The following is a 12,902-nucleotide window of genomic DNA, read 5'->3' on the forward strand; positions in this document are numbered from 1 at the left end:
TGATGCACTATAAACAAGTTCACTAGAACTCTAGAAGCCATTTCTAATCAATTCGAACACCACAACCATTTTCATTGATCAACAGTATTATTCTTAATATCAGCAGGTATCGGCTCATATCAACTGATACGCATTGTGTGGGCAGGTTGTCAATGCAACATGGAACTGATACAGCCATTTTCGGAAATTGGTCGATATGAGGCCGAATCAGACGATAAGGACCGATGCAACTCATATTGGTCGATAAATTAATTAAAAAAAGAAACAAACTAATAATTAGTTTAAATTAACATCGGCTTTCAAGGTCTCGAATGCGAAACAGAAACTGAGATGTATGACATTGATCAACAGCATCACCAAACTTCTTTCATCTCTTGAACTCCTGAGGATATAGTTTTTAAGATGCAGGATCAGTCGGTCCAAAGTGGGGGGAATACGAGAGACAACAGTTGTGCAGAAGCTCTGAAATCTGAGGGACTGGCCACCGGCAGTCTCTGGTAGAGTCTAGAATTAAAAAGCTGATCGTCGCTCTGAACATGTAATTCGATGTGTCACTGTACCAGTGACTGCCAACCACAAAGGACACTCTTACAGCACTACAACAGCAATCTGGTCATGAGCCTGTGTGCTGTGCATCCTGTCCCCCACTGAGCCACACTCACATGCACACTGCAAGATTCGTGATTTCTTCCTTTCTGAACGTATCGGGATTTTGTTTTCACCACAGGAAAAGGTGCCATTCTGATAACTTTTAAGTTGTGAGTTAGCGTATTTGATGTGATTATTGACGCGCTCTAGCAGTTTTCTTTCACATCTCTTAGCCATTGCACTGTTTCCCAATTTGAAGTTGCAGAGAATTTTTCCTAGATCTTCCCAATTCCTCTGATTGGTTCTCTCTCTTCCACCATTTCATGACCCGGGGTGAAGGGGAGTAAACACTACTGCTTGAGTGAGAGGCGGAAACCTCCCTCCCTTTTTTTCTTCCAGAGTTGCATCGGAACTTAGGTGCTCGAGTAGCGCTTGCAGCCTTTTACAGTCCAAAAAAATAGAACTGATGACCATTTTGTTCTACCGTGCATTATTTTGCATTTGGATTAGCCGTCTTTTTTCTCGTTTTATACTTTGCAAGTGTAGAATCCAAAGCAGGACTAGTAAGTCCAATAATTATCAGTATTTTGGGGGAATCTGGATCCAGATATTATCCTCATCCGATGTCCCTCTGTCGCCTGCCGTAGGCCCATCTGTCGTGCGCCATGAACCAGCTTTCCAGGAGAATACGCCAATAATTCCGTATATTTTCCGTGTAGAATGGTCTTCACAGATGGATTCATCCCTTGGGACAAACGCAAGTGGAGACTGAACTTAATCTCTTTATCCAGCTGAACCGCAATAAAATTCGATACGGTGGATCTGGATCAGAAACAAATCCAAATAATAGGACCTGCTCTTTGAAGGATGACACGGGTCCCCGGATCTAGATCACAAAGTTGGTATCCTCCAGTGGAACTGTTCAAGGTGAACAAACAATGGCAGAACTCAATCCTCTCGATTAATTAGTCCAGACATAAGAACTGCAGGTTTCTTGCTTCAGTTTGCTTCTCTGGCTTAGCCAGATAATTCAAGATGCTGAGGCGGCAAGAAGGACGTTGTTCGTCGGTAACGCAACTTGGGAAGGAAGTCTCAGCCAGTGGATGGGGAGTCACTGTCTTCAAAGCTTAGTGTAGTTTCACCTCCGATCTGTACCACCAATTATAGAAGTCAAAATAATTCTCCGATTAGTGTGAACAGAAGATTGTTTTTCTCTTGGAGACTCCCTGTTTTCCTGTCCATTTGCTGTGAACAGAAGGCTTTTTTTCCCCCTCTTAGAGGTTCCGTGTTTTTCTTGGTGCTAGATTTAAACTTCCAGATGACAAATGAAATCTTCAAACAGTAAGTTCATTGGTAGGCATTTTTTGGTCCTCAAACATTCTGGAATTGAAATGATTGATGGCCACATCCCATTTTCTATTCAAGCAATGAAGGGAAGGAGGACTTTGGTTCAAACTTCAAACTCTTGGACCCTTGGCAGCCGAAACGGTCTATTACGCAACCTCTCTATAACGTACGATGGGAATAAATGGTCCGGAACCTCGTAGGACCCACTAAAATATTCCAGGTGTGGGCCATCGTCCTCGACTCTCGCCAACCTTATCCATGGGACCCAGAAGCCATGGTGATGCAGAGAGATGGAGGCATCCGCCATTCAAGCACAACAGCATGAGCCTGCCGATCGAGTGCCCACATTGGCTATCTTTTTCCACGATCCGTCCACACTTCCATGGTTATCTTCTTCGATGACCTGTTCCTAAATAAAATTGTTCATCAGAATTTGCTTTGGAAGAAGAAAGTGGAAAGGCTGTCTGTTGGTCTACTTCTGCAGCTTCCCAGTTTACTGTGAACTGCCGCTTCATCAGGTTGACGGGATTGCTCTCTCTTTTGTGTTCTTAGAAAAGGGTTGGAGAGCTTTCTGGATCATACTTTATACTTTACTAAAGGCTAAAGGGAAAACAGGAGGAATATCCCACAGGCGGCTTGTATAATATTTTACAAAAAAGGAAAGCAAAGAGAAAGGAGGCAAAGGATGTTTTATGGCACATACACCAACCCGACACACCGGCCCAACAGGAAGCTGGTCCCACTCGAACACCTTCTCCACGCTGAATTTTTTGGTGCAGCATGTGAAAGGTATAACAAAAATGCAAAGCAAAAGGTGTATCATAAAGTAATAGCAAGATCACTGGTTATAATTCTTCTTTGTTACAATATTGCTTTAGAAAAGAGAAAGATGGGGAGGAAAAATACATGAAGCTTGTATTGCACTATGAACATGAATTGCAGTCTTCTTGATTGGAAAAAGACAGTCTTGTCCTAATCACGACAGAACACACCACACACTCAAAGGATGAAGAATCCCACCTTTTTTCTGCCTCACTTTGAAATGCAATTAAAGTTGTTTCTATTTCCATGATCGTGCCAAGTCCATGTCAGGGAGCCCAGCAAAAATACCATAGGTGGTCGCACAACAAAATGTAGAGACGATCAGTAGGGTGTGTCCATTCCACTTCTTGTCTCAGTCGGGCTGTACAAAGCAGACCTGTTCCGTGGTCTGTTCTCTTCCAATTGTTTCACTACTTCGCCAATATCAGGCCTTACAGAAGGAACAGGAGCACAGCAGCCCATTGCAAGCTTCAGTGCCTGAACCAGACCGTCTTCCATTGGACTCCTTATCCCTCTCAATACCTCTACGTCAAATACTTCCATCGTGTTCTCTTCTAGAACCGCAATTTTCACTATTGCTGGCAGGTCTATGAAGTCTCCTGTTCTGGCATCCTTACCAGGTTTCTTCCCCAAAAGAATTTCCAATAGAAGTATCCCGAAACTATAAATGTCTGTTCTTGTATTGCACTTACTCATCTTCTGCAACTCTGGTGCTTTATAACCTTCGGATTTGATGGCAGTTAGCATCTCCTCTGTCACAGCAGGCACCATTAACTTATCCAGCCCGAATTCTGTCAGCCGAGCAACATAAAATTCGTCAACCAAGATGTTCTTCGATTTCAGATTTCCATGAATGAGTGGTGTTTCCAGGCCAGTGTGGAGATAAGCAAGTCCTCTGGCTATCCCTAAAGCAATCTTGTGCCGACGTACCCAATTTAACATCGGCTTCCCCGCTCTAGTTTCTGCAATTGCAAGTTTTGCTATAAATAAAAATTGGAGGGCAAGTAACTGTGCATGATTATCTTTAAAATCTCAGTTGCATTATCATTACAAACAAGAAAGTAACCCTTTTCTTGTTCATGGAAACAAAAGGCTGTCCATAGCGGATGCTTTTCAGTGGCATAACGTGGGCTACATATATTCCCAAGTAGAAGGAACACACAGGAATCGAGAATACAATATTTGTTCATCAAAACTACAGGCATGAACATGTAACGTACAGGAAGATATCTGAACCTTTACTGCAAAAAGACAAGATAATATTCACTTTACAAACTACAGTTCCTGCTTCAATACATGGAAGGATATCTTTGCTAAAATAGTGGCAACCTCATATTACGCCCTTGTCGTGGCATCTACATACTGAAGTTAAGGCATCCATCGCAGAGGCAGCCAAAGTTAGGTAGAAGAATACACCAGCAGACTGAAAAGCTATATAAATGCTACTTAATCCTTCTATGGAGATAGCAGCTAAAGGTTATAGAAAATATTATGTACATATATATATATACATACATATATATATAAATTCTCGTCTGGATTTTCCCTTGCCTGGTCTCCCAATGGATTCCTGGAAAGATAAGGGTAGTAGATGATAATCGTAAAAATTAATATGATAAAGGAAAACTGGTACCGGATTATACATTATGGAAACTAAGGTGATGGAAGACGATCCTGCTGACGAAAAAAAACCTATGCTGGACTCCAATACTCTTTCAAATTATAAAAATATATACAGAAATTTACTGAAAATTTCGCAAGGGACTAGGGGCAATGGAAAAAAAGACCATTTTGTTTCGTAGCAGCAGATACTAAACTAAAAGCACGAGAGAACGAGAGAGAGAATGCATCCAAAGACCAGCACCCCACTAACATATCCATTAAAAAAGGTTATCAATTCAATTGTGCAGAGAGAAGTTAACCAAATTTCGGGCTTTAATCTGCTGCTCCCAAGAAATGACTATGATGAGTACATATCTTCATGGTAACTAACAACACATAGTCCACGATCTGATTCAATGGTTGAACGTATTTATAAAACTATAAAAGGATAAATCTCCAAACTGAATTCAGATTCTTAGACTAGGCAAAGGAATGGTGAAGCCACTAAAAGTTCAAGAAACTGACCTTCTGTTCGGCAAATTTTTCGTAATAGAACTTTACAAACAGATAGACAAAAAAAGTCGGATAAACATGGTGTTGCATCGATCGCTACCCAACTAGCAGATAATCAAATGGGTATCTAGTGACTAACTAGACTAGCGCCTGTTGTCATCCAAACTATGAAGAAAACCCCAGCTTTAGGATACGAAAAAACAAACATCGAGCATCAAAGATGAAATCTTTCACATACCATGAAGGAGATCATGTAGCGTCTTGTTGGGCAGGTAATCATAGACAAGCAGCTTCTCGCCCCTCTCACCTTCATAGAAGGCCCTCAGGGGCACCAAATTGTCGTGGCGAACGCGGCCCATCTCTCTCACCAGCGGCAGGCACCACTCTCTCTCTCTGCAACTCCCTTCCCTCAGCAGCCTCAGAGAGATGACACCACCATCGCCAAGCTTCGCCTTGTACACCGTCCCGTAGCTCGTCTTCGCGATAACCTGGCCGGTGGCGTTCAGGATCTCCTCGGAGTTGAGGTGCTCGCCGCCCTGGAAAAGCACCAACTTGCCCTCCCCACCGCCCCACTCTTCGTCTGCCTCTTCTTCGCTTCCATCCCCCTTCTTCTTCTTCCTCTTCTGCAACAATCCAATTGAGACCGAACTCAGGATCACCAACCCGGCCATTGAAGCAATGACCACTCCGGCTATCGCCCCTGGTGACAGGCCTGGCTTTGCATTTGAACTAATGGGATTCCCCGCGAACGCCGCCTCGCCGAACCGTGAACGTAGGCCGCCTGGAATCCTGCCGCTGAAGTTATTGTGGGAGAGGTTCAACGAGGTGAGGCTCTGCATCCCCAGTAGAGTCTCCGGCACCGGACCTGAGAAAAGGTTGTTTCCCAGATCGAGCTCCTTTAGAGAGGTGAATCCGGCGATGAAATCGGGAAACTCGCCGTCGAACCGGTTGCTTCCGAGCTTCAAAGACACGAGACTCGGACACGAGACGTTGGGGAGAGCGGGGCGCGGCAGCTCACCAGATAGCCGGTTGTCGTCGAGATGGAGCGAGCCGAGCCGGTCACAGAGGTTCCAAATTGACGGTGGCAGCGGGCCGGAAAGGGCGTTACCGTGCAGGTCGACGTCGGAGAGGGCGGGGCTGTTGCCGAGCTCAAGAGGGATGCCGCCAGAGAGGGAATTAATGTCGAGGAAAATCGAACGGAGAGCGGAGAACTTGCCGAGCTCGCGGGGCAGTTCGCCCGCGAGGCCGGCGGCTGGGAGCTGGAGGGAGAGGAGTTGCAGGGAGGGGTCTCCAAGGAGGGAGGAGGTTTGATTGGTAGATGTCGAGTAATTAGGACTGCGGCTCTCGCAGTCAAGGATGGTGCCATTCTGGAAGCCCCATTGGAGTCCCCTCCATTGACAGAGGGGAACGGTAGTGTTCCATGAGGCCAGGAGGAAATTCTCAGAGTTGCCCCCGAGAGCAGGCTTAACCTTCTCTATAAGGAGCAGCACGTCTGGCGACAGTGGCTGTGAGAACAAAGAAGAAGGCATAAAAAAGAAGAAGAATAATAACAATAGCAGAGATGGGAGGAAGGAAGACGCCATAGCTTTGCTTGCCGAAGCAGCGAGCGAGAGAGAGAGAGAGAGAGAGAGAGAGTTGAGGAAAGAAGAGAAGGGAAACTCTGTGATATAAAGAAGGCGTCTGTGCACAATTAATTTATTCAAACTAAGATGTTTGTTAGTGAAAGACAGGAAGGATCCTAAACTAAACTTGATAGCCATCTTGACCATTGATCCCTTTTAGTCCTCTTTTCTCCGAGCTTTGGATGCTGTGTCTGACTCTGTGGTGCTGAGGTTGGTGCTGGGGTTTCAAGCGGAGTCATGTGGCTTGCGTTAGATTCTTAAGAAACTTGGGGGTGACTTGATTCGATGAGTCCCATCTTGGCTGGGTCCGTTAATTTGCTTGATCTCCACTGGATCATTTCACCACTCTGCAGGTTAAAAATATGGAAGCTGGAAAAACCAGTGACACTAGTGATCCTGTAGTGCCTGTAAGAATGCTTCTGTAAGGAACTTTTGAAACCTTATTTCAGTTTCTCTTTCTAAATTTTGAACATGAGAATGAGTTCCATTATTTTATATACTTATTCCCATGTATAAAAGTGAAAACACCCCCATATTCGTCACACCAGAATTTTCAAAAACATTTGAGAAAGAAAAAACTTATCTTTTCAAGTATCTACTTGTAGCAAATGAATCATGACAATGCATTCATAAGGTCGACTTTTGGGGGAAAAAAGGAGAACAATGCCGGTTGGCATGTACTATGCAGTCTGAGTGGACATAATTCAGGTTTCAGACCAACACGTTCTGTCTGAAAGCATTTTCCTTCATTTAACCTCACAAATGTCTGCTCCTCTGGTTTCATCAACCCAAAGAACTCCGTTTCTTTGCACTAAGATTGCAGAGAAGTCGAATCGGTATCTAACTGTATTGAATCTGCAGTCGCTTGCTGTCATGTAATGTTAATGTAGCAGTGTCGTGGAAATTGGAAATTGAATCGAATTAGCCATAACTGGTCCAGTCCAGGATTAGAACCATTCTCTCCATTTTTGACCAGGTGAGCAGTGCAGTAGTGTTTGATTTGTTGGACTGCGACTGCTTTAAAAGCGGCTTTGTCGTCTGGCTTTCATCTAAAAGAGCGTGACTTTCAGGCTTAGATAGACGGGATTTCTTTTTCCTGCTTTCTTATTTAAAGATGGAAAAGGGTTTAGGATCAGAAAAGATTCAGTTAGGCACGCCTGTTCCATTGGAAATGTCAGCCAAAAGAGAGAAGCTTGGCTTTCAAGAATGAGAGCAATAATTAAATTTTCTCGGCCATTGACACCGGAAGTAGTACTCCTCGAGTAGAGCACTTTTAACACGAGATTTGGTCGACAACTGGATATGGCTCAGCTCCCCATTTCATACCCGAAGCTGGAAATAGCAGTCCAGGTGGGCATGTTGGACATGGCTCGAGTCGACCTACATCGGTTAAGCTTGATTCAAGCTTGACTTCCAAGTTAAACGAGTCTAGTTACAACTTAATTTTTGTAAACCAATCGAGTTTGAGTTGGATGAATTAACTCGGTTAAACTCGTTTAACACTAATTCTTATTTTTGTAATTTCAAAAACTTAAAATGACTTGAATAAAAAAAGTAATTTTTTTAAGCATAAAATATATATTAAAGGACACAAGTTTAAACGAATCAAACTCTAGCTCGATCTCAGTTAAGCACGTCACACGTCATAAAGCTCGAGTCGAGCTATATGTGAGTCAAGTCAAGTTCGAGCTCAGGTCGCTCGTTGGACATCCTTACATCTAGGGTTAGACAGACAGGACTGTTGGCTTATATAGTTGTCCGATTCAGATCCAGATATAGGTCTAGAGCCTTTCAGATTTGTTTTAACGAAATAATGTGAAAGGAAAATATTGAATCTCCTAGAAAATAGCAGCAGAAGTAATCTTGGTGTTCTTTGTTTTCTACTAAAAATGTTAGTTAAAAGTCATCTCAGTGTTCTTACTTTTTACTTAAATTTTTTGTCTGCTACTTTGTTGCTCACCTGGTGGTGTAAAATTCGAATACGACTTTGCTGCTTGCTTAGCGATGTAAAACTCAAATGCTAGTATCAAACCAACAATTAATCTCCAACAGCCCATATACATTTTTTAAAATATTTATTTAGAGAAAACCGCCAAAACTTGAAACCCTCAAGATCATATTCTTGATCATATTCTTATAACTTCAGAGTTCTTACTTAAAATTGAGATCTGGTGGATTCATGGTACATTCTTTAATTCCGGTGTTGCACTTGCCATCATTTGTAGCCCAAGAAAGCAATACATCTTAGTGTGACAGCAACCACGTGATTCAAACTCCGAACCCGTTGAGTGTGAGCCACCATGCTACCCGGTTGCACCATGCCCCTAGAGGCTAACCAACTACATGCACTTAAAAGGCTTGTTTGATGACATGGATCAGCTATCCAGGGCAAGGAAATCTCCACGCCACTTTCTCCAACTATTTTTCAGGACAAGTGGGTACAGTACCCCTGGATTGTGGTTCCCCGTGTTTGATTACAGTGACACCTCAAGGTACCTAATGTCTTGAAGTTCAAATATCCTAGTATCCTAGCAACAGAACATGCTCTAAGTGATCAATATGTATGTGGGATTCAAATCATACGTCAACCCCTTTAGCTCTATATGTGATCAATCTCTTCCTCTCATAAGCTGGTTGATGGAGATTTGTTTTGGATACCGAAGATTGAGAATGAACAGTTTATTGTTCACACATTGAGGTGATAGGCTTTTCTTTGTCTGCCACTCATACTTCACTTTCATTTTTGTCATGGTGGTAGGTTTTTCTTTGTCCAATCTTGGGATATCACTTGCGGCAAATTAGATTGGATCAGTGACGAAATTAAGGTGCACAAAATTTAAGCCAAGAATTTGTTGGGAGCAATGGTAAATTCTTGTGTGCATTCACAATCATAAGTTCGGTACCATAAAATTTACATCGTGATCATAAACCCCGATCATGTTGAAGTCTCACCAAGAGGAATACTTTCAAATCGTGATTAACAGATGGTAATTTCACAAAGAAATTTTTCTTGAGAAGTTCTAGCTGTGCCAACACCGAATCGATCTTTAAAAACCAAGAAAATTCAAGTCTCAATTGGTCCCCAAACTTTCTGTTCAACATATTAAGGTGGTGAAAACCATGCATGATGATGTTGATGTCTGTGAAAGAGGCAACTGCTGATAACATGACATGAGTGGTTCCTGTCAATCTTTTTTAATTTCCTTTCCATTGCTGTACTTTTCGCAGAAGCTTTTGAGTGGTAGGGAAGAAAAGGCTGCTAGCACAGACGCTGCCACATAGTAGACGTGTATTTCAGAGAGAGAGAGAGGGTGGTGGAAGACGATCATCTCACACAATAATCTGTCACCACTTATTTTTGCAATCGAATAAAGCCGCCATCGGATGAAAGAGGGAAGTTCACACTATCTCGACCAATTCTTTCACGGATCTCTCTCTCTCTCTCTCTCTCTAAGAAGGAATAACCCGGGAAAAGAAAAAATCAGATTGGAATATCATGTCGGGGAAATGACCAACTTGTAATTTCATTCTCCAAACTTGGTTCCATGATTAACATGTAGACAATATTGAACTGCAAGGACTGCTGTATTTATTTGTTTACTTACTCCAGTCTGTCACATGTGTAGGATTTGAATGCAACGGTAACATTTCAAGCAGATGTCATCCTTATTTGTTTATCAGATTGGTCCAATGGTCGCCAACCACTGATTCAAATATCAACAAACATAAGGGTATGACCTTGAAGGGTTTTATGCCGGTTTTTCCTAAATAAAGTGTCTGTGATGGCTTTTTCGGGTGTCACGTTTAATGTGCATGACTAAGTCTAGAATCAAGAACCTACTAGCTTTTGTGGTCATATAGTATTCGATTAAATGTGCGGGGGCACACGCACACTTACATGCACACACACATATATATCGAAAATCTATAGGCGGAACAAGTTTCCAATAGGTTTAACATGGAGAAAAACATGTTGACAGTTTCATCTTATCAGGATTCGTGAGCGTAATCAGCAGCAGTGGGTCCACTAGAAATCAAAACGACGAGATCTTGGAGAGGAAGAAGCAGATCAGTCCGCACCGTCAGCCGCCGTGCCCATACCTAACATTCAAAGCTGTCTTTGGGTTCGTATCTGCAATTTTTACACTAAAAATTTAAGGAATCAATGTTTTGTTTGTATCGGCCGGAGATACATCACATACTGAACGATACGGGCCGATACATATAGTTAAAGAGAGAGAAAAAGAGAAATATGAGAAAGAAAACTCCAGCAACACTTCGAAAGAAAAGACATCCTAGAAAAAGAAGACACCAAGAAGCCCGAGATTACCTCCTTGTCGTCTTCCATATGTTCTGCATAAAAAAGCTAACCTACTAATAAACAACTAAAAGACTTGGGGCTTTCCCAAAGAGTTTGTCCATTCACTTCGATGCTCATTCATGGACGATTATATGGACCATTTTCATTCTTAGTTTCCACATACATGTACATCCATACATTCATATCCATTTGGACTTTTTAGTTACACACACAAACATGCATGCGTGCACCCACACGCATAAAAAAACACATGCATAATATACATATATATACTCTTTATTTTTATTTGGAAAATTCATTTTTAGCAGCTTTAGACCCTCTGAAATGGACAAGTATGTAACAGATTGTGATAACACATGTACACCATGAAGATTGAGTTTTATTCGAGGTCGTTTTGAGTCCAGGCCCGAGGACATAGCCAAGGTGAACAGTGCATCGGTTGACGCCTTATAAGGCGAATCTTATTGTACAGTACTTTCCAATCATATGGACCATGTTGTTCAAAGTTGTTGCTTTCAGATCCAACAAGTTCATATTTGATTTCACTGTTTTAGACCATTCCGATCAGTTTTGGCAGGCAATTATAATCTGCATATTTTGATTTTATAAATAAAAGCTGGTCTTCCAATTATGCTGAATTATGATTTTGGTATGTCAGAGCAACTTTAGCAGCTTCATGATTCCTGAGAAATACTACCGATCTTTGGGTTTGTTCATATAAAGTAAAAAGGAACATGTAAATTATACTATGAAACGACTGTTGGTCTCAAGACTTTGTGGATGGTTATGTAGAACCGGAACGATCTAACTCTGGAGCAGTGGCAGCGGAAAATTTTACTTTGTCAGGGAGAGATTATTTCCACAAGGCAGGAATCCCCACAGAGAAGAATTAAGAATTCCTTGATCAGATCATTAAGGTCCATTGGCGTCTCCCCTGATGAGCTAACATCGTTAGTGCTCTCTTTGGGAGCATTAGCGTCACCACCATTCATCTTTGCTCATATTAAACGTGTCTGTATCTCTTTGCCGATTCAGAGTACATTGTATTTTTCTTCTGCAAATTCAACTTTTTAGGACATGATTCGACAGAAAGCAAGAGAATAGTGTTCGTGCTGATTAGACAATTAGCGCTCTAACAAAACCACAAACTTTGATAGAATGAAGGTGCCTTCTACGCAAGTTCAATCTGGAAGTTGAAAGCATTAAGGCCATGTTAGATCCTGCATAGTTGCAGTCCAACTTTTTCTTTTCTACTTTTTCTAATGGCGAGGAAACCACGAGCATTGAAACCACGTTGGCATCATTCTGTAGTGGCGAACAAGGAATCCACGAACCAAGGCATCCACGAGGATCGAACCCTCGTTGAAATCATACTGTAGTGCTGAGCTCGGAGAACTAGGACTATCTCCACCCGGAGGAACCACCAGGATTGAGCTTCTGTTGGCATCATTATACAGTGCGGAACTCAGGAAACTAGACTGGTTTCATAGTGTTTTCCGGCAGATATGATCCCAAGAAGAAGCCAAGTCATGATCTTTGGAGACTATAAGTTCGTCAAGACCCACAAATTCTAAGCTAAAAGCAGAATTTTATTCATATGACAAGGGGTGTCATGAGACATCTAGTCTTGAATGCTCAGTCATGAGATGGGTTTCTGGGACACCATCTCTCCTGTCGCACTCCTGGGACCATTTCTCAATTTGTGCGTGTAGATAATCAATGAAATTTTGAGATAAATGGGACTTTCAAGGGAATCTCGGGATAAATGAGACTGAGTGCTTATTGGTTTGGCGCCTTGTACTTGTCCGGCAGAGCCGCGGAGTGCCTTTAAAGGTATATTTTGAGACTTTTAGTCCACCCCTTCAAATACTCCCTAAGGCACCTGTAGACGCTCGGTATTCCACCAAGTCTACCTTTGAATTCTACTTCTAGAGGGAGATACTAATACAGGAATATGACTCTCAGAGATCACATTATGATTGAAACTCTGGCTTGGATGGGATTATTCATGCAGGCTGAGACGTTACAACCATGCAAAGGCAAAGCTTGGACTTGGGTAAGTCCTACATGTGAATGGTTAATAATAG

The 12,902-nt window shown here is 42.3% G+C and overlaps 1 protein-coding gene across 1 annotated transcript; it reads right to left on the reverse strand.

Annotated features, from left to right (window-relative positions):
• Positions 1-2,736: 2,736 nt before the first annotated feature.
• Positions 2,737-6,656, reverse strand: LOC116266003 (putative kinase-like protein TMKL1). The gene is made up of 2 exons (XM_031647040.2): positions 5,111-6,656; positions 2,737-3,719 (listed from the first exon to the last, which is right to left on the reverse strand). The coding sequence occupies exons 1-2, from the start codon at positions 6,639-6,641 to the stop codon at positions 3,079-3,081; spliced, it is 2,172 nt and encodes a 723-aa protein (XP_031502900.1). The 5' UTR covers positions 6,642-6,656; the 3' UTR covers positions 2,737-3,078.
• Between the last annotated feature and the right edge of the window lie 6,246 nt (positions 6,657-12,902).

This window comes from Nymphaea colorata, chromosome 12 (assembly GCF_008831285.2).
Source record: "Nymphaea colorata isolate Beijing-Zhang1983 chromosome 12, ASM883128v2, whole genome shotgun sequence".
Lineage (NCBI taxonomy): Eukaryota > Viridiplantae > Streptophyta > Magnoliopsida > Nymphaeales > Nymphaeaceae > Nymphaea > Nymphaea colorata.

Coding starts and splice junctions, on each gene's coding strand:
- LOC116266003 (XM_031647040.2), bottom strand. CDS start 6,641: ATGGTCAAGATGGCTATCAAGTTTAGTTTAGGATCCTTCCTGTCTTTC. Junction 3,720..5,110: donor GCTACATGATCTCCTTCATG/GTATGTGAAAGA, acceptor TTGCAATTGCAG/AAACTAGAGCGGGGAAGCCG.